Below are 22,019 nucleotides of genomic sequence, written 5' to 3'. Positions count from 1 at the left end.
AGGTTTCTTGCACCTTCCTTTGGAGCATTATGTATTTGACTCTTCTGGCCCTGAGACAATCAACAAGCTGTCTCTGCCAGAAGAGAAGGTTATCTAAGAGCCCAGGTCTTAATCTTGGTGCATTTCACATGACCAAAACTGAAAATCACAAGTGTCTGAATTTACTTTAGGGGATTATAACAAATACGTGGATAATGTTTGGTAGTGGAATTCACAAGGAGATGAAAAGCCTTATGTTGACTCTTTCTGGCATGTGTAGGTTACTTCTGTGGAGAAGTGGGGTTCAATAGTACCTCATTTTGGGGTGCAACAGAAGTAGATTGGGGATGGGGGGGGACTGTCACAGGTGATCAAACAAAGCAGGCTAGTTCACCTTTAATTTTGTGGGTCCTGGCTGAGGGATAATTGAGCTGGAATCAATCCATGTGCTCTTGCTTAGGCAAGCAACTAGTTGTTGCAAGCACACACACAACTCTTGTCTTTATTTCCTAACTTAAAAGAGAAGCTCCCCACCCAAGAGGTAGCAGCATTATGTCGGTAACGGATTCCAAGCGCTGCACAAAGCGTGCTGATCGGCAGATTTCGATCCAGCTCGCTGAGTCACTGCAGTTGGAGTTGATTTTCCTCCTAGATACCGTCATATTTCAGCTACTCAGCCATATTTGCTTGGAGCTGCATTTTCCTTTACAGAACCCTTGGATGAGCTGGTTTTAGTGTTCTTTCTTGTGCTTTGTCCTCCCACCTCACCCACTCAGCCTTGTGCACAAACATGCTTGCGTAAGGTGGAAGCTGTTCTGTCCTTTCCTCTGGCACCCTTTGAGAGCTGAGCAGCATATGAGGAGGGAAAGTAGCTGATGTCAGGTTTCTTGTGAAGATTCTCATTTTTTAAAGCTTCTGGTGTTGTTTTTTTTTTTTAAAGTGTTCTTCTGAAATGGGGAAGATGCAATTAGTTGCTTGAAAATAAATTGGTGGTGGTGGTGGTCAACATTGTGTTTGATTCTAAACTTTGAAACTGAACTCAAAAAAAACCCAACGAAACAAAAAAACTGAATTCTATTTTTAAAATAAATAAATCAAAACCTGATGTGATAGATAATAACCCTTGCTGTCATGGTGGTTTCTCTGCAGGTGACTTTGGCAGCCAGTGGTTGCATATTGCTTTGTGTCATCTCAGTGTGTTCTTTCTTCTTGCCTTCCCTTTTTAGTCCGAGTTTTTTCTTCTGTTGACCGTAAATTGTGGTGTGGTGAAGAGGGGAGGAGACAGAAGAGAAATAGCATGAAAGTTTTAGTGTGAAAATGGAAACATCTGGGCCAATTGACCATGTGCATTTTGGGATTCTTCCTCTTAGGATGCCAATTAGTGTATTGCATTTTGCTTTGAATCACTTTTTAACCACCTATATCAAATGACAAAGGCACAGTCTGTGAACAGAGATACCAGGATTCTCCTGGCCCACAGAAAAATTCAAGCCAACATGACTTTCCTGAGAGACTTGGCTTTGCTGTAGTACAGTGCATCAGAAAGCAGCAGAAATTCAAATAGCTGCTGTTTCACCACTGTTGTTGAGGTAAGTGGAAACAGGAGGATGTGCACAAGCCTTCTGTGATGATTTATAGATAAATAGCAAACGAGTCTGGAAATATTCCGTGAGAGAAATCAAGAACATTGTGGCTATTGTAAGCCAGTGAGCAAGATGAGCACTGCGGCTTTCCCCAGCCCCTACAGCCATGCTTAGCCCAGGTCTCGTGATAGGAGTTTCTTGTTGACATTGGTCCAAGGAAATTCTGTGCCTCCTTTGCTCTGAAGAATGCTTCTGTAGTCCAGCAGCAGAAAGTGTTGGGCTGAAGGTGGAATATGATCTACTGTTTTATATCACAGAGACATAGTGGAAATTCCTTCCTTGGGTTTTTCTGACTGCTGATGGAAAAAAAAAACTACAGCGGCTCTTCTCCATTATGTTGTAGAGATTGTTTATAGATGGGTCGGTCCTTTATAATGTGTGTTCTGGAAGTTCTGTCTTACTGCCTGTCTGGAGACCTGACTTGCAAGATGGCTGGGGAAACAGGAAGCTTTACTTCTATTGCAGCTGTTCTGGACTTAATCCAGGCAAGAGGGGGGATGTGGAAAAAGCTTGATAATGTGTGATGTGTAATGCATCCTCTGGCTGTGAAGAGGTCTTCTGTCAAAACTAAAAGGAAGTGGTGGTGGTGGTTTAGAAGTGCTGGGGGAGGGCAGAAAAGGCAGGAAACTAACGGGGCTGAATCTCAGCTTTACTTCTAGCAGATGTTTGCTAGTAAGGGCTGGTTGGGAAAGTTTCTATCTGCTCTTTCATAGCTAACTGGAAGGATACAGAATTTCATTGGTATGGGGGCTTTTTGTGAAAAAATCTCTTTAGACCTTTGTAGTGGCACGGGGAAGGCTAAAGGAACCATGCAGCAGCTCTTCTCGAGCTGTTTCTGGCCGTAGCAGTGGTTATGGAATGAAACCAGATGTTGACCTGGATCAGCTGGAAGTGTGTTTGTATGCTGTCATTCCTTTCAGGTCTTCTCAGGACACTTGCAGAAAAGTGAGTTGTTTTTGGAAGGAGACATGACATTCGGTATGGCTGCAGTTGCTGTAGCAGACACAAGCGGTTCTGACACTTTCTGTTGAATTATCTAACTTTGCCTGTTGAGACAGGTCGGCAGGGCGATTACAGATTATGAGTTTTACTGCTGTCATTAGCTAGCTCAGCAGCTCCTGTGTCCTGGAAAAGTCACTAGAAGGAGTAATTGCTCCTGAGTAATTGCTAATTACTATGCCTTTTGATCTTCTTTCATTCCTGCTGCATTTTAGTGGCACCAAAACAGATTTCATAGGTGACTGATTTGGTTATTAAATCATGAGGTAGCTGTGCCCACATATAAAGAAGCTGAAAAATAAATGAGCAATTTTTTCCCAGGGAAGTAAAAGGTGATCTGATTATGTAAACTAAAGAAGGAGATATATTTTAATCTGTGTTTTTAAGTATTAATTGAGAATAAAAATAGCTAACAAAATGAACAATGTAAATGTACTACATAGCATGTTTTACAAAACACAATGTAGGTATGATTTTATTCTTTCAAGCTTATAAAACGGAAGCTATTTTTCTGAATTTGGTTTTAAAGACACTGATTGTCTTTCATTGTTGTGCAATATCTGTCATTTTTCCTGAATGCGCTTTACCCATCACTTTGACACGCGTTTTCTTGTTAACCTGTACAGCGCAGTTCTCTGGCTGTGCTATGCACAGGGGACCATCTCCCTCTTTTTTTCTTCCTATCGCTAGTGGCAATTCTCTCACACTTTCTTTGCTCCTTATAGGAGTTGTGGAGAGACTCCCAAAGTTCAGTCCACAGAGGGGTGATATTTTTGCATGAGTACCTATTTTCAAAGATGATGCTTCCTTCCTGGGAACAGAGCGCTGGAGCGCAGAGAAAGATAATAGACTTTGTATTATTCTTAACAATTAAAAAAAAATAGAATAGAATATTCTATAGAATAGAATAGCCTGGAGCAATTAAGGCTCCGTCCTTCACCGAGGTGTGAGACCATTAGGGCATTGCTGATGAACTTCTTGACTTTCTTCTCTACGCCCTTTGTGGTCATGTGCTGGCTCCTTATGCTACCCGTGCAGCACAGTGCAGCTTTCTCTCATTCTGGGCAGTGTGTGAAACCTGCCTGTTCTTGCTTCATTCTGTGGCTGAGCAGCATTTCCCATGGGATGCAGCTGGAGAGTGGCTTGCAGCCCCACAGCCTCCCAGACACCCTGCCAGAGGAGGCTGGTAGGCGTTTTCAGGACTGTGTAGAACACCAACAAGCAATCATGTATCCTGGTTTTATTTTCTTCTGAGGTGGGTGAGGGGTTAGCCCGCCCCCCCCCCCCCCCCCCCCAAAAAAAAAAAAAAAAGAAAAGAAACAGAATACCCAGAACTTCATAGAGATCTGTCCATTTTATTCCTCCATCCTGTTCACTTGTCTCATCTGAGGGGTCAGTCATGAGTTTGTTTTTTCAGAGTCTCAAGTGACTCTTAACAACCCTCATGCTCTGGTCGGATCTTTTTGATAACTTCCTTAACTAAGTTTACAGTTTATGCAGTTCACACGTGCTCCCAAAGCAAACCTAACAAACTCACCGCCCAGCCCCGAGATCTTGCTTCTTCAGTGAAGACCTAGAGCTTGGTCTGCGGTTGTTTCCTAAAGCTCTGTCGATAGATCCAAACTCCGTGGATCCCAGACTATTTCACTGAAGAGACCACAAACAATCTCCAGCACTGTGATTAGAAGAGCTTCGCGTGGAAGCTAATCTTCAGTCACTGGAAACATCAGATGCGTTGTGTTAGATCAGGCCACTTTGATCATTGCTGCCTTCTGCTCACATAAACCTAACTGTTCGCAGCCATCTCGCCCTGTCCTTAGACACAGCGATATTACAGATGCATTCATCAGCTTTCTGTGGCCTTGCAATTAAAACGTGTGAACAGAGGTGGAAGAGACGTTGCAGGAAAACCCAGGACATAGCCTGTTCCCAGTATTTGACTGTTTTAATTGCTAGCAAATGTTTATTTTCAGGAGCCAGTGTTTTTACCACGGTAGGCCGCTGTTTGTTAGACTTGACCCTATCTGTTCTGAGCAATGCTGGCTGACAGTTCTATAAATACACGGTAATCTCATTGTTGAATTTCTCCAGGTTTCCTTAAGAACTTTCCTTAACATCATCAGTGGAGGAGGATTCTTAAAGTCACGATAACACTTTTCTTTCCCACTAGGATTTATAGCTGAAATGCTGGACAGTCTTTTGCGTTGCTTTCTGTTCTTCCCTCTTGAGCCCAGTGACAGCCCATGGAGGAAAATGGTACAAGAGAACTCCCCTGCTGCCAAGGAAGGAAAGCTTCCGTTTTCTGGGTTCCCTAAAAGCTGCATCATGAGCCATGCCTGAAGAATTCATTGGTTTTATTATAGCAGAGAATACAGGGAAACAACATTTTACTGTGCTCTAAATTATAGACTGTGCGCTACTGCTAAGTGGCCAAAAGTGTGCCCAAGAAGTTCATTACAATGCATTACAGATTTGTTGAGGTCCTATGTAGTTTGTCTAGTCTGATACATATGTCTGTATCAGATCAACAGAGCTCTTTCTTCCCTTAAATAAATGGAGGAAGGTGGAATTGGGTTTTTAATGCAAATCATAAAAAAAAAAAAAAAAAGACAGTGTTACTGCCTTAATATTTCTGGGTACACTGGAAAGTGCTAAGAAACTAGAGGTAGTGATAATCATATAGCAAAATATTCTTATACAGCGTTTCTGTACATGCATGGTATAAAGTCAGGGAATAGCTTAGGGAAGGGAAAGTGCTGAAAGATTCATTGCCTTTTCTGATAGGAATCTTGGAAAAGAAGAGAACAAACAGCTGATATCTAGAGTTCTTTCCTTCCAAACAGAAAGGTCACTAATGGAGTAGGATATGCAGCTTTTGGAAGCAGGAGTCTGAATGGAAAAAGAGATGAGAGATGTAAATAGAGCTAAAATCAAGTCAAATGCAGAAAGCAGGGAAAAGAGACATTTTTCATGGAGAATGTGAGAACAAGGGGAAGGAAGACAATATAAATATTACCGCTGAAGTTAATAGGAGTGAGGGAGACTTAAAAGCTCGGAAAAGCGATGGGGGAACTGAGTTGCTGTTACGCGACGGAGCTCAGAGTTCAGGCAGTGTGTAAGCGTGGGCTGCAGTGAAGGAACATGTAAATATGGGCTATTCTGGAAACCTTGCCTCTAGGAGGTACAGCAGGCTGGTGACCTAATGGAGGCAGACTGAATTCAGAGGGAAACTTGTCATGGTCAGGAACCAAAGAAACAGGAGCGGGGATGACCTAGAGAAAGAAGTGAGAGGAAAAGGCAGGTTGTGGTCGGATGCTGACGAAGAGCGAGGAGGGAGCTCCTTTTGTTTAAAGAGCTACAATAAAAAGCATTGTCTCTTCGCCACAAAATTGGGTGAGCTTTCCTGGAATGTCTCTGCAGGCAGGGTGGTTTCAGGCTTCAGCCTTGTTTACTGAGTGCAGGTATAACAACTACCAGTGCAACCCGGAGGTCACCAGAGGCAGGGAGATGAGACCCACGAGAGGGAAGCACTGCGGCAGAGCAAGCAGAGGCAGGTGGGACCAGCTGTGCACTCACTTTGGTCAAAAATACAGGAAAACCAACTCAGGCATGAGCTCAGTGCTTGACATGAGCTTTTATAAAACCAGATTGCAGGGTGGTCAGCTGTGGGGAAAAGGTTGTTTTGTAAATATTAAAAAGCAGACAGTTCCCCTGCCTGGTGGGCTGCGAAGGGTGACCTTGTGAGGGTCACTGCTGTCATGCTGTGATTGTGTTGGTGCCCTTTCTGTCTGTAGGAATGGCTGCAGGGTTGGTTTGCACATCACTTATTTCCGTTCCCATATGTTTTGTGGGCAAGACTGCAGGGGGGAAGGTGCATTCACGCATTGCTTTTATTCATCCTCAAAGCATTTGGAATCTGATGCATCGACCAGCACTGAAATGTGTTGAATCTGAGATGGAGGCAGCAGTCTCGTGGCACACAGCACCCAGTGCAACACCCTGGGAATGAAGATGGTTCTCCCCCATTCCTCCTCCATCAAGGATCCTGTAACAAGGATCCCTTAACTTGTAATGGAAAAGCCTCTGAGCACTAAGGCTCCTGCAAAGCTCACTTCTTACCTGGGGCCGTCAGGTCCCTTCTGGGCCCAGACATAATGCTCCAAAGAATAAACTGGGGCAGCATATAGAAGACATTCCTTGATTTGTTGCTGGGTTTTAGAACTGTGCAAACAGAAACACATTTAAATAATGTTAAAATGTGCTGACTTACCTCTGAAGTGAATAACATAGCTGGAAATCAGCTGCTGATCATGGTCCTAACGTAAGAGCAGCTGTTTGCAAAGAGGTGATGCTCCACTTCTAAAAGCAAAAGCAGCGATGCTTCCTTGAAGGAACTTTAACCCATCAAACACAGTGGGCAGGACTGGATTTCTTGTTCTCTAATGTGCTGAGAGAATTAAAAGGGTCACAGTGTGATTTTTTTGTTTGTTTGTTTTTCCCACCGCTCTCCCTCTGAGGCTGCAGCCCTGGCAGGGCTGTGTGGGGCAGGGGGCTGCAGTGGTCACCCGGCTTTTGTTGGGTGCCGGCAGCTCAGGCGCGGTGGCAGCGGTGCAATCGCGGCACGCTGCTGCACCCTGCTTCAGCACTCTGCAGATGGCAGCTGTTTGCATCCCACCTTTTTATGTTCATTGAAGTTGATTTTCATATTGACAGCTTCCTCTTTTTTAAATAATTGAGAATTGAGTATTTTTACAAACGGGAGCTGTGCGTATCATTTGTATACATTTGAAACAATAAAAAAAATCCAAAGAAGAGGAATTGTGGTGGAAATCCAGTTGGTGTGCTTTGCACGTATTCGAGGAGGCATCTGCTCGTGATTCCTCTATTGTTGTTGTGCAATGATATATTCAGAGGAAAGATGTTAACAACAGCGTTTCTCTGGCAGTAATGGCTGCTGCCTAGAGACTTGGTGTCCAAAAATGAATTGATGCTGAAATTGGGGAGTTGGAAGTCACCCTCTGAACACTACATTTTCAGATTTCAGGTTTTAAAGAAACATTAACCTAGACTCTTGTTCTTCTAACACTATAAAACCCTGTAGATACGCTTTTTAAAGTTTCACTTAGCAGTTAAGATTCCAGGGTAGTCTATTGTTTGGGAATTAACCTGGTAGCAGGCTTGCTGGGGGATCTTTTCATTGTTCTGTTTTAATTAAATTGCTACGTGCCCATCAGTGCTGCAGGAATAGCAGGCTGTGCCCTGCTCGTTAGCTGTGGCTGCTCCTGACCTTCCTTACGACCTTGGGTCTGCCCTGGGCTTCTGACCAGAATCAGCAGTGGAGGGAGAAAGTCTCTTGTACACAGCTGTAATCTTTTAACAGATCTGAAATCAATATGCACAATTGCAGGAGTAGCTGGAAACGCTCCAGTCAGTGAAACAATGGCTTGAAGTTGCTTTACAAACCGTTAATTAAAGAGGTTGGTTCTTTTTTTTTTTTTTTTTCCATGTGAGTGAAAACTTCCGCTGGGGGTTGTTGGTGGTGTGATTTCAGGATGCAGAACTAGGGAGATGGCTTTGTTTCGCCTGTACTTGGCACTGCCTCTGTTACTGTAGGTGGCCCTTGGCAATGTTTCTAAGCAAGGCTTGTTTGGGTCACATTGACTCTTTTTGAAAATAGGAAAGAGCGTTTATTACACTTAGCCTCAAAGCAGTACTGTAGTATGTATGCTTGGGGGAAAAAAATCCTTGGTTTCATCTAGGGGTTTTGCAGCTGATAGACTGACTCAGGGCTCTATCCTGAGACTTATTTTCAAGTCACATACGGTTGGTTGTAATAACATCACTCGTGACAAAACATTCAGGCAGAAGGACAAAGAGCCAACCAGGGGCTGTGTCTACAGTACTAGAAATAACACTGCTGTGATGCTGCTGTTCCAGAAAATGTATCAAATCCTGTTCATGGTTTTTTTTGTTTTTTCTTACCCTGTGTTTTGGTTTTCAACATTAGTTTTGATGTACTTAGTCTTGATACTCCTCTTTCACCTTTTTAGGTGAAATAAGTTTGGGGTGGTAATATCACACCTGTCTCCCAAGCTGAAATGGGTGTGTGGAGGAGCAGATTTTTAAGTGACATTGACTAGTATTCTCTCCCTCTGTTTCATTAATGAGTGTAGCTAACTCATTAACCCCTACTACTTTTTGATTGCCAACTAGGAGGTGTCTTCTGCTGTTTTTAAAGGCTGCGAATGAGAGAAGTCAAGAGAAGAAAGAGGGACAGGGGACGTGAGCATTGCCCTGAGGCAAAGCTACCTGCCCTGTGTGTGTCAGACCAGCATTGCTCTGAGCTGTTTCTGGTGCAGCCGGGGCTGAAGGGGAAATACTGAACAGAGGAGCCAAGTGTGGAGTAGTCTCATGCAATGAAATCCAAGCTGTTTCTGTGTGGGGTAGGTAGCTTAGGTCTGGAAGCAGGACATGTATCCTTGGTTTTCCATATCTGGGTTATCCCAGCCCTCCTTTGTTGCAGAAATTGAAAAGATGGCTGATTTCAACCTGATAAATAAGTGGTTTGGATCTGGTTTTTGAGAATAGCTCAGGAAGATCATGGTGTTACAGTTGTGTGGCCATTGTGAAGCAGCAGCTCCAGGAGCAGCATTTGCTAGGACAACTTATGGGTTACTAGCAATGCAATTGGCAGTCAGCACAGGCACAGACAACTGCTTCTAAGAATGGGGTGCCACCACATGTGCTGTCACAGTATTTTGATTTAAAATAGACGTTCTAATAAGGCAGAATGTAGGTGTTGCTCTTTTTGTGACTTAAAGTGTGTTCTGGTGGTTATTCTCACAGAGACATTTGATCTTTACAGTGTCACACCCATTTGAGTTCCTCTGCTGCTCAGACAAAAGCTCTTGTGGGAGGAAAAGCTAGTGTGAGGTCAACGAACATAGCTTTGTTCGTGGCTAAGAGGCTCTTCTCATTTGCTGCCACAAGTTTTGTCTACATGTAGACTTTTATGCAGTGTAATCTTACTGTGATTTATCAAAACAGTTCTTAGTAAAATAATCCTTTTTATAGAAAGGGCAGTATATCGCTCCTATGTGGCCATTGATTTTTTCCTTCCTTTAGGAAAATATAGGTCATTGACCATACAACATGCACAGAGCATACGATTTGAGTGCAGGCTGATAATTAGCAAGATACTGTTTTGCTGATAATGGGGGATAAAATTTCAGCATACTGTGTTGTGCTGGTCCATCCAAAGCATGACCTGAAAGGCTTAAATACATTCAGAATAATTGCCCCAGTGGTGTTTTGGGCTTTTTGAAGCCACTTGTTAGCCGTAAGGTAACAGTTGAGAGGGATGAAGGAAATCTCTGGAAAGAGCATTTAGTCATTGTTTGATGAAGGTCCAATCGCTGCGTCCCCACATCTGTTTATTTCTCTAAAATACAAGCTAGCTGTGACATGCTGTTTGAAGTTCAACTGGGAACAGGGAAGGAGACTTCATACTTTAGTCATGTGAAGTAAATGTATTAAGTCATCAGAATGTTATTAAAGTCTGCCCTGGTAAGTGGTAAACAAGACTGCTGAAAGAAAATCTGAGCTGCTTGTCCACAGTTTGTCACTTGGAAATTAAAAATGCAGGCTGTGATGCGGCGGCAATGAAGGTTATGCTCAATGTTGTCCTTGTGTTTCATCTGCTCTCATTTAATCCTTCCTTTTCGCCAGAGGTTCTGCCTTTGGTTTAATGCAAGTAATACACAGCAAGTTCATATTTAAAAAAAAAAAAAAAGCACTAGACATGTTCATGCATTCTCTGCAAGTCAGTGTGTTGCATGTGGAGTTTTATTGGCAAATGTTGGTGGTATATCTAAAACCAAGCGAAAAACACAAAACCCAATAATGAAGCCCCAATACTTTGGACTGGGAATGCTGAGTGATCCCAGTTTGGCAGCATTAACCACGCTGGAGCCTGACCAAGCTTTGACCACCACAGCAAGGGTTAGGAACTCTTCCTGCAGCCAGATGAAGACCATGCCTGAAGCATGGTAGGAGTTGGCCATTAGCACATTCTGCTCAGGAAAAAGGTCTAAGAAAACTTTTTTTTAACCAGAATTTACTGTATCCATCAGTGGCATAGTTCCCTAAAGCTGCTGAGTACTTGAGTATTTCTGACTGCCCTGGAGAGCAGAGGGAAGGCTGCTGATTCTGAGGCATGGGGCGTAGCCTCTATATTTCACCCAGCATCCTTGAGGCCTCCATAGGTATTGTGTGGTATTACTACATCATCCTTTATTTCATGGTGTTTTCTATAGAGAAGTATCACTTCCATAATCCACATGAGCAAAATCATATTACCTCTGCTGCTTATAAGGTGGTATTGTTAATTTAGATAAATAACTCCTTTGGAGTTTACTTAATTGAAGTTGTTTGAAGTAGTGGTGGAGCTCTAAGCTAGTGGCTTTGAGGTGATAGTATCTCAGTAGGATTATGTAACGTAAAGTAAGCACTTTCCACATGTAGGAGCTGTGGCACCTTGTGAAAATAGGTCACTAATACAGGGAGTATAAATTTAGCCCAAGCTTTTATCTCATGCTTTACGTATAAATTAGCTACGGCCAAATTAAGACAATAGGAGACCTCTAGTCTTTTTGATATCTGTATTAACTTCAACATTTTGTCAATATTCTTTTAATTGTGAATTGTTTTAAGTCTGATAGATCTGTGGTATCTAGTGCTGAAGTCCCATAGTTGTTTCTGGTGTGGTGCTGCAGCATGTTGTTGTTACTCTGCCTGATAGTGTCACTGTTGGAAACAGTTAATGAAACTGTAAAATAGGGCTTTCTTACTAGAGTAAGAATTATGAGTAAGAAAATAAATGAGCTTCCAACAGAGCTTGTAACAGAGGAGGGCAGGCTTAATTAACAGGAGAAACTTGTACTTCAGATTATTGAAAATAAGTGGTCTGTGGACATTTCTGGTGAAACAAGCTTTATGGGGTTGCAGAAGGACTCGGCAGCAGAGTCCCGCAGGTCTGAACTGCGGGCATGAAGCACAGTATGGAGCAGGCCTCGGTATTGTTGAAGTACGAGTGTTTTGGTTAGTGATTATCACTGATTAACAGAGGATGATAAAATCAAAAAGCAGAAACAACAAGACCTCGATCAGGCAGTGCAGGTGGAGCACACTTGCCTGTTTCCTGGGGGCCCTTCTGGCACCTGTTCAGGGCCAGGGCTGGGTGGGTTTGCCGGGGGAACTGCTGCAGTAGGCTCAGGAGGCAGGCTGTGTTTGCACCTACCCAAAGTCTCTGTTCTCGACTGGCTGTTGGAAATATTCCAACAGCATAGTTGCTTTGGAGAAGAGTCATCTCTTACTGAAACTAGAACTGAAGGCCAATTTCTAGGTAGGGAAACTTGTCTGTTTTGAGTTTGAGGAATTACTGCATTGGCTCACTTGTGCATGACTGGTAAGAGAGTTGCTTAACCAGGTTGGTTTATTGACTCTCTTAACCTGGTGTGTTAGAGGAGTACAGTTTTTATGCCTTAGATGGGAAATGAAACCCGGAGAGCTTTTGGTGGTCTGAAATCAGTTTCAGCAGGTTACTGTTTCAAAGTTTGTTTTGTGGTCTCCTGTACTGTTAGGCCTTAGAGCCACCAGGGCCTTTCCACACAGAACAGTATCTTGCTCTTGGGTTTTATTCTGTTTTCTGTTAAGGAGTGCTGATATAGTGGTTGATTGTGCTTATTAGCTTTCAATAATTAGTTTTAATTAGAAATACAAAAGCAGTACATTCAATATCACAATATATGTTTTTTAAAAAATGAAATGTGATTTAGAGCTACTATGTAGGATGCAGCTTTAGTACTATGTTATTCCTCTAAATGTGGGCTGTTAGACAAAAAAAAGCAGAAGATGCAGGGTAGTTTTTCTGTGTTCCTTATGTAAGCCCAGCTGGCTTGTTCATTTTTGTTTTCCTGGAAGTGCTCCTCATCTTTCCCATCCCTTGCTAGCTTGCATCCCCAGGGAGACTGCTGCAGTGCTGCCCCAGAGCTGTGCCAGGGCTTGAGCTCAGACATGGCCGAGCTGTGTCTGTGTTCAGCTGTCCCTGTGCCCTCCCAGACTTTGGGGAATGATGGACAAGCCACTGAACACAGCGGGCAGTTGTCTCAGTTACCGGACTCCTTTCTTCCTTCCCCTTTCAGCATGAGGAAGGCTAGCTGAAGCTGCCTCAAGCTTGTGTGTGAGCATCTGAAAATACGAGCCCAAGCATGCAGAAGAACCCTTTCAAGCCTGTTAGCCACAAGCAGGCCACAGGCCAATGAGTGTGGCTGCCGCTCAGCCTTGCCCGCTCTGGGGGCTGCTGGCAGTGGGGCTGCTGCCCCGGCGGTACCGGGCTGTGCCTTTGCACACTGTTGGTTCCCCTGTCCCTCAGCTTTCCTTTAGGAGCTCTGTAACTTGTGGGGGAGAGTCATAGTCCCAGCTGATGAGTAAAGGCCAAGGCTTCTGGTTATGTCAACAAACTGAAGTGACAGACTGCACCATGGCTGTGAGGGTTACCTGGACTCGTGTCCCTAGGCCTGCTCCTGTAGGAAATCCTAACCTTTTGGGTGGTTTGGATGTCAGGGGTTTGCTAATACTCACATAAGATGGCAGCCTGGCCCCAGCTGCAGTGAGTAATGTTCCCCTTGACTTGAATGCTGGCAGTGACCAGTAGACAGCTGTGGGCCCTGCTCTGAATATTTGCGCTTTCCAGCTCTCCCAAGCTGTCTTTTGAAGTAACAGGGGTTATGCTAGTTATGGCTGCTCTGATTCAGCTTAAATACAGTAATTGTATGGAGGCTAAAGCGCTCTTTCTCTGTGGACCCTGAGAACACCCCCTCATCACAGGAAGAAGGGAAGGTGACAACCGCTGGTGACTGAAGAAATTGCGACACCGATTGCTTGGCGCTGCCTTGGTCAGCAGTGATGCTTCTTAGAGCTGGGCTCGGCTCCACTAATCCTTCTGGAGGGAAAAGACAGCTACCTAAAGTCTACTGGCAGGCCTTGGAAGGGTTAAACGTGTTCTTTGTGGCAGCGAAGGATATGGAAAGCTGCCCAGCATTTAGATTTGAGATTGGAAAAGCAGCTGCAGTTTGACTGCTCTTAGCAAGCAATTCAGAGCAGGAAGGGGGAGACTGTAATAGCAACGTTACTCAGGGCCACTCGTAACACTGTCATTAATTTGGGTCAGCCTTTCTGTCCCGGCCCCCAGGCGGGGCTGGGGCCCACCAGCCGCAGATGTTGACGCTGCAGATGTTGACGCTCCCCGCTACCCCGGCAGGGGCAGGGCTCCAGGCTGGATCGAGTGCTGGAGCGGGTCGGGAGCAAACACCACGTTAAGCAAATAAACTTGTGCATTGTAGCAAGGCCTGATGTCTAAGTAGTTATGAGGGATTCATATGGCTCCTGGAGACGCTGCAGTAACCGAGTCTCAGCTCAGGTCTCTCTAATATTGCACAGAAAAGAAATCCATGACAGTGCATTTCTTGGTGTTGCAGTAAACCCATCCTTAATGTCACAGCTTCACAAAGCTTTTTGTTCAGTGGTTTGCAACAAAATAAATCTTGAGCTGTGTGTGTTAATGCTGGGCACCACCCTACTAATCACAGCTAAAGAAAGTCTGAGACATCTATACACGGTGAAATGCTTCATCATGGAGTAAGTGGTTGGTTATGAGAGGACAAGTTTTAGAAAATAGAAAAAACAAAAAAAAAACTCATCACCACAGGCATTTGTACACATCTGCTACTGAAGTTTCAGTGTAGCTGTGTGTCTTCTGTTAATGCTTCAGAGCTATTGAAAGCATTATGAACAAGGTATGACAAATGGATTGTATGTTATTTTCTCCTCTTCCTATGGAAGGATAAACGTGTTGTGAGTTAGTTCCCTGCCATCCCTGATTTTTGTTCCCTACAGGATATTTGTCACAGAGTTCAGCCTGACTGTGCTTGGGAAGACTGGGCATGTCTTGTGTGATTTAGAGCTCTTCAGAGCTTGTCTCCTAGTCCAATAAAATAAAACAGCAAAATCTACTAGGAAGGAGAAATCAGATTCACTCACCAAAGTGGCTCCCAATGCATAAAATATAAAACAGACATCTGGCCCAAGTGTAGTAAAACCTCAAAAGAGGTGAGGTTTTGTTGTGTTTTTTTTTTTTTTTTTGGTAAGCTCTCTTAGTATTAGTTGCAGAACGACCCAAAAAAGCAACACAGGTGTTCCCAGCACTGTGTTTGGGAGGCTCATGTCATGCCACTGAGCTGTGTGGCTGGCAGAGCAGCCTCAGTGGCATCTGATTGCGGTTCACATTCCTGCAAGACCACTGCTGACTTAGAGTTTCTCGGGTACTTTTGACTGCAGATACCACTGCAGATTATTTTTCACTGTTCACAGAGTAAAATAATATTTCAGAGAGGCACCTGGGAAGTGAGCCTTTGAGTGGGATATGAGTCATCTCTCTTGGTTTTTTTTTCTCAGTAATTTTTTCGTTATGAAAGGGGATTAAAGCTTGACTTAACTTCTGAAAACACACAAAATGCTATTTGTTCTGCTTCTGAGTGACCACAACACTCCACCTTCCTCTTTCCTTCCCTATTTGTATCAACCTCTGTCTGCAGTCACACCAAAGCTTAGGAAGTCCAGCAGCTTTTCAGCAGATAGATGGTGTCTTGGCATGACTTGGAATAAAAGAGTGGAAAAGTCTAAACTACAAGTTTAACGTAATATCTATTTTTCTCCAGTGGGCTTGTGAGAACAAGTCACCAAAACCATTTTCTATACATTCTTGAAAATATATAGTCCTACTGGTGCAAACAGTGACTTTCTCTACTGGCTGTGGTCTGTCTTTTGCAATATTTCTTTTGAACATGTCTGTGTCATAAAACACTTTTGAGAGCATCTTAATTTTTCTGGCAGTGTTTGGAGAAGAGGACAAGGGTTCTGGATACAATTACAAAAAAAAGGAGCATTTGTATCCAGACGATTGTCTGTTTCTCTTTCTCTTGTGTAGTGCCCAGGAGGGATGTCTGTGGCTTATAAATTGAATAAAAGTATAACTGCTATCATAAGTATGTACCAGTAAGTGGATGACTATAGCACGTCAGTGAGAATAGTCTGAATGGTTGAACAAATGTCCTGAGGAACAAAAGTTTGGGGCTGTAGTTATGTTTTGTGTGTATGTTTTATGAAATATATTTTCCTGCATGTAGAACAAGAACATGAAAAATGGGCAAGGAAATAATGATAAAGCTCTGAAGGAAAATACTTAAACTTATCTTTGTCTTCTGTCAAAAGGCTTTAAAAAAAATGGGGTGGGGGCACATAGAATGTGAAGAAACCATATATGCTGCCCTTATGCGAATATACGCATAGAAGTGGCATGTACACTAACCTGCATGGCTACATGTGGTTAGCAGTGGGCCTGTGAATCAGTGAGGAATGCCTGCAGCACCTCATGTTACCGTCCTCCGGAGCTCCAGGTAGCTGAGCGCTGGGCCCATAGGCGAGAGGCAGCGTGAGGGGGTCATGCCCACAACCATCTCCCGGCTTTTGCTGCACGTGAGATGCTGCTGTGGGCTGCGCCTGCTTCTCAGGATCTTCCATTTCCCTGCTTTCAATGTGTGGGGAGAGTGTGTATGTTATGATATAGTCGAAATTTTGAACAGGGATTGTGTGGGAAATACACATGCTTCTCTTCCCAGCTTGCAGTCGCCCCAGCCGTGGTGCCTTCACACTGTTGGCATGTTCTCTTCACACCAGGGCTCACGTACCAAAAAGCTGCTTCTCCCAGCCTCTGGTCACACTGTGGTTCAGATCTTGAGTTCTTAATTTCACCATTGGTACTTGAGGTGTATTGAGGTTGGCTCTTGTGGGATGACAGCTGTGAGTATGAAAGCGATGTTCAGAAGGGCACTTATTGAAATGCCTCCTTCAAAAAGCTGCCGACAAAGAAGGCGCTGAGTTACATAAATGGCTGGGGATTATTATTCCCAATTTTCATGATTATATTTAATAAAATCGCTAAGAGATTGTTTTATTTTCTTCTTCCAATAACAACAGAATATATGCTAGTTGCTAGCTATTCTGACTACACTGCGTTTCTTCCAGAGGGGTTGCATCCTTTTTTGTGAACCCTTCCACGAAGAACTCAAGGGAATGATCATATCTAGAAATAGTTATTGCACAAAGCCTTGAATCTAATCCTAGAATTAGTAATAAGTTTGGGCAAACTAAGCTTTGACTCTTGATAATAATGACAGGTAAATTTAGGTGTGAGCATGTTTATTACAGCAAGGAACTTGGGCTCATCCACAGCCTCAGGAGCTCATGGAGTTAAGTGCAACTCAGCATCGGGCTAGTGATGGTAGAACATCACCTGCAAGACCAGCCTCTGGCTGCTGCTGGAGGCTGAATGATGCCCAGAGCCGTGCAATAACCATAACACGGGGGGAATCAGCTACCTGAGATTTTTGTGCAATAAATTTACTTCTCATGCTTAGATTATACATGTTATATCGTAGGGTGCGCTAGAAAACCAGGTGCTACGGAGCAGGCTTTGGGCAGTGTGAAGGGAAGTAGTTACATTTTGGTACGCGGACAAAGCCAATTCAAACCAGTCCTTTGTTCATGGCTGAGGAAATCCCTGTATTTCTAGCACCTGTGCTGCTAAAAGGCACCCCTTTCAGGACTCTTCTGAGGCAAAGCTGAGAGGAAAAAAATGCTTCAGACAAACTTTCTAGCAGCAGGGTCACAGTGGTCTGTGGTCTTAGGTGAAATCATTCCAGAATGTCGTATTCGTGATCTGTACTTTCCTGGACAGGATGGATGGGAGGCTTCTGTGTAGGGCGAATATTCTCTGGGTGAAGGACTCGAGGGGCTTTGTCAGGTAGGCAAATGCTTAACAGGGTGTTGTGGCCGTTGATCCTCCCCATAGTGGTAAGGATGCTTTGTAAATGCCCTGTGATTTCCTTAGGGTGGAGATACGACTTTCCATATAGCTGAGAGCCCAGCCAAGCATGTCCTTGTCTTCCAGCTCCCTCTTCTCTCCTACCCTTGGTGTTATTTGGGGCAGAGGAGGAAGGAAGAAACTTCGAAGGTGCTGAAGCATCAAGAAATACTAAAATCACAGAAAGGTTCTGGTTCGAACCCATCTGTGGGTCAGCTCACCATTTTGTGCGCTTTAGCCACGTAAAACAACTCATGAGAACATCTGAAATGTACGTGTGTCTGTCTTTAAATACATGAATACTATTTTGGGTGGGGATAATACAAAAATCTGTTTGAGAAAGGAGGCAGTGGCTTTTCTTTTCCACAAAAAAAACCCTGACATTTGGTCATTTGTATGAAATAGCATGGTGCCCATTTAGCCTTGCAGCATGTAAGCACATACATCTATCTGACAGGAAAATGCTAAGAGTTAGCTGAAGGTACCGTTTGCTATCCAGCCAATAAATCTAGGTTATATCTTCCTTCTCCGGCCAGGAAACAAAGGAGCTATTTTTAAATCTGCCCTTCCTGTGCACATTGAAATAGTGATTTTTTTTTTTTAATGCGCTAGACAGAGCATGACAATACTTTCACGTTATATAATGAGCTCTTAGTGTTACTCTGAATTAAATAGACAGGATTGGACAGAAACCCTTCTTTCTCCAAAAAAGAATGGCTTCAATGATTTTTCCAGGCACTGACCTCTGCAACGATTAGGTCATCCGTGGACAAACAGCAGCAAAGCAACCTGAATGGTGTTTGGGGGCAGAAGGGGGAGAGAAGCACCCCGCAGCTTGGTGGGAGGCTTGGTGGGAGGTCTCCTCTTGTGTTTCTGACTTGGAAATGGGGAGAATTGCAGGGAAGAGCTCCTAATTTGTATGGAGCTTGGACTGATGCAAGAGCCTTTCGTGGTCTTAGCTGTTAAACAGGTGGGATTATCTGGCTGGAGGCTCTCTCTGCTGAAGGTGAGAGGTCTCGGTGCAGTCCTCACAAAGAGGAAGTTAGGACCTGACTTTGTGTCAGCCTGCAGCCTTCAGCTACCACCCCGTGTCGTTCCCGTAGCTCTGAGTTTGTGCAAAGACGGAGCCAGTACTTGACTGGGGAAATGTGTTTTGAAGCTTCAGGAGAGTTTAAATATTCTTTAGTTTCTTGGACGAAAGTGCTATTGAAACAGCATTAACTGGATAAACAGTTACAGAGCCCCAGTTCTAAAACTGGGGTATACGTTAAAGGTTTTATTAGACTGCAGCTTTTTTACTTTAGCTAGTAGCTGAATGAATCTGCCAGGTAGCTTCCAAGTGGAGTCACAAGATGCGTCTTAGCCTAGGCTTGGCTTTGCAGTAACTTGCTCTAACCTCAAAGCCAAAACCATGTATACAGAGGGCAGGGAGAATCCCCCAAGCTCTGACACTGGGCTCAGTGTTGCTATAGTTAAGAACCAGCAGAGGAGAGTGGTGCTCGCTTGGCACATGGGGTGTAGCAACTTTTCATCTGCGTTACTGTACCACAGCGTCTCGTTTCAGTGATGAATGTTTGTTTTTGCTTCTCAGTGCACTGGGAAGCAGTGCTTTCTTCTTCACAGCTAAAAATAACAGACAAGTTTATATAGCCTAATGTCTGTCAGGGGAGGCAGCTATCTTTTACATTAAGTTCTTACAGTTGCAGGTGTTTCTGAGTTGGTGTTTAGAATGTGCCAGGTGCAAGTCCTGGCATATGCTCCCTCCAAAACCACGTCCTTTATCTCTCAGCTCTCCGTACGTGCCTGTTGATACCTGTGGTGTATTATTTCTCTGTACTCCTGCTGTACACTCACAAGAGGACTCAGACCTTATTTTATTCAATTGTAGGTATTGCAGCTGACATTTTTGTTTCTAACAATACAGAGAATACTAAGGGAATTTGAGTCTATGTACCTGAGGGTGAAGCCTTTTTGTCTATGCTGCTTCATAGATGAAAACAGAAATAAGATTGTGTCACCTAAATAGCTGAGTAGATAGGCTGCCTCTTTCATGGGCGTGTGTTTTGAGTGGAAACTGGCTGGAAAACTGTTCTGTCACTTGACAGGTAGGATTGCTAACATATTTGGATACTATTTTATGGGCAGCTCTTGCCTCTTTTTCCTCTGAAGATATTTTTGCTAATGTTTTGAAACATTTTTCGCTTTAATTAAATATTTAAAGATGTGACTCGAACGGATGGTTGAAAAAAAAAACAAACACACATAGGTAAGTACAGCGAGCCATTCACATAGCTGGGTACGTCCCAGCTCAGTGTGTTGAAGTATCCATGTGTATTCATGAATAGTCTGAAGATCACACTATGCCATCTACTGATCTTTCCTTCTCCTGTATCCCAAAACAACTTTTTTTTTTTTTTTTGAGGTATTGTGTAAGTCTTGGGGCTGAGGAGAGGGAACACTTGGTAATTCACCACGGTTGTTCTTTCTTTCTGCCTGGAGTCTTGGACTTCATTTCAGCTTTAGCTCAATGTCTCTCTCCCCAAAAGGATTCATTAGAACATATTTCCAAACAGTTGCACTAGGCATAAGGAAAAGGTCTGATGAAAAGCAGGAGCAAATACAGGTCCAAATAAGAGTGTCTGGAGTCGTCTGAATCTTTTTCTTTCTCTCATGAAAAGCCCCATCTCATTTAAGTGTTAGTGGAGGCAGGTATTGACTTCCAATCTGGTAAACTTTCATCTGTTGCTTATGGTCAGTGAGATAACATGTTTGAATGTTGATTTGCCTGCCTGCTCATTAACTGTCAAAAGTGGAGAGTTTGTAAGAGAAGCAAGAAAACAAAATCTAGTTATTGCGTAAGACTTCATTTTCTGTAATTTAATTTGGGGGAGGTTCTGTTTGAATAGAATCTAATTGATTAGTGCACAAAAGGAAAGATGAATTTTCAAAATGTAATTGTAGCTGACCAAATTGCCCTTACTTTGGGCTTTGTTTGTTTTTTCCAGGTCAATCAGAATGTGGAGATCCAAAGGGCCCGTCTGCGAGATGATATTAAGGAATATAAATTCCGAGAAGCCCGTTTGCTGCAAGACTACACAGAGCTGGAAGAAGAAAACATCTGTCTCCAGAAACAAGTGTCTGTCCTGAAGCAAAACCAGGCAAGTGTTTCAAAATAGTGAGCATTGCTTTCATAGCACTAGTTAATTCCTGTGTTACAGCATGGTCCTGTCTCATTCTTTGAACATCCAACCACTACTTTTGCAAATGTATACTACTATTGAGACTACAAACTCCAAAATTTTAGTACCAACAGTTGTCCCAAAAATGTTTAAATCCTTTCTGACTGCTCCTACACAGTCATGAGGCTGTATTGCTTCTACTTTGACCTCTAAGTCCTTCCATTGCCTTCTTTGTCTTTGTTGGAAGTTAATTAATACTTTGCCGCTCTGCTTTGTTACTTGGTTCAATCTGTGCAATATTTACCACCCATCCATCCTCTTTTACCATGTCTGTAACTGGGTATATTTCTGAACATATATTTATATTGCTACTTAGTGCTTGCATTACCTCTCCAGTCCTGGTCTCCATCCTCTCTTCTAGCTACTTTCATGAACTGTATCAGTAGTCAATAACTACTTTGTACTGTCAGACCTCATCTCACAAAGTCACATTTCAGTGCACAGTTCCAGCTATGTTCATAATCTTAGAAAAGAAAATTGCGTTTTTGGAACAACTCAAGAATTCCCCTCAGTTAGCATTTGTGGAGGTAATTAGATTAGATGTGGTCTTTGTACTTCATGTGTTTCCAGGTGAAACTCTTCGCCAGTGTTTATCACTTTGGCCTCACTGTGCCCAAAAGCAGGTTCCAGGTTGAACCTGTTCTCACCTGCCTGTGCCTGGTCTAATTACGCCGCTTGGGGGACTTTGACATTATGTGATAGGTGAAAAGGGGCTATTAAGCTCTACATATGCAGACTGGAAGAGGTGGTGGTCTGGTGAATTTCAGGCTATGTTGTTGGTTACTTTTGATTTTTACCATTTTTGTCTCATTTATGCTTTTAGAAGAAGCAAGTAAAAGTTCCCGGGTCTGCATTCACATTCTAAAATAACAATATTCAAGAATGCTGTCATTCTGGGTTGAGCCAAATTTAACTGCAGATGCTATCTTGTCAGTTGCTAGTAATTATTGACTACTGGTATTGTATTCTGGGACCTTTGAAAAAATGCTGCAATCTTAAATATTTGAGCTCAGTGGGCGTATTTAGAACCAAGAGCTAATTCAATGGCAATGGATTATTTCATTTTCTACCCTGTCATAATCCTACTTGATGAATTTCATTAAGCTTTAATTATCCCACTGACATAACTAGAAGAATCCATCAAGTTTTCCCAGGCTTAAGTTGCCAAACAGAATTACC

General features: G+C 43.2%; 1 protein-coding gene across 7 annotated transcripts in view; it reads left to right on the top strand.

Moving 5' to 3' along the window:
* BICD2 (BICD cargo adaptor 2) overlaps nucleotides 1–22,019 on the top strand; it is an 88,051-nt gene that overhangs the window by 46,733 nt on the left and 19,299 nt on the right. For all 7 annotated transcript variants that reach the window (XM_080606513.1, XM_080606512.1, XM_080606511.1 and 4 more), the window contains exon 3: nucleotides 20,607–20,759. In XM_080606513.1, coding sequence (XP_080462639.1) covers nucleotides 20,607–20,759 — 153 coding nt within the window. The remainder of the gene's footprint in view (nucleotides 1–20,606; nucleotides 20,760–22,019) is intronic.

Source organism: Anser brachyrhynchus (assembly GCF_964034855.1).
Source record: "Anser brachyrhynchus genome assembly, chromosome: 10".
Taxonomy (NCBI): Eukaryota; Metazoa; Chordata; class Aves; order Anseriformes; family Anatidae; genus Anser; species Anser brachyrhynchus.
This window is presented reverse-complemented; position numbering and strand designations above follow the sequence as displayed.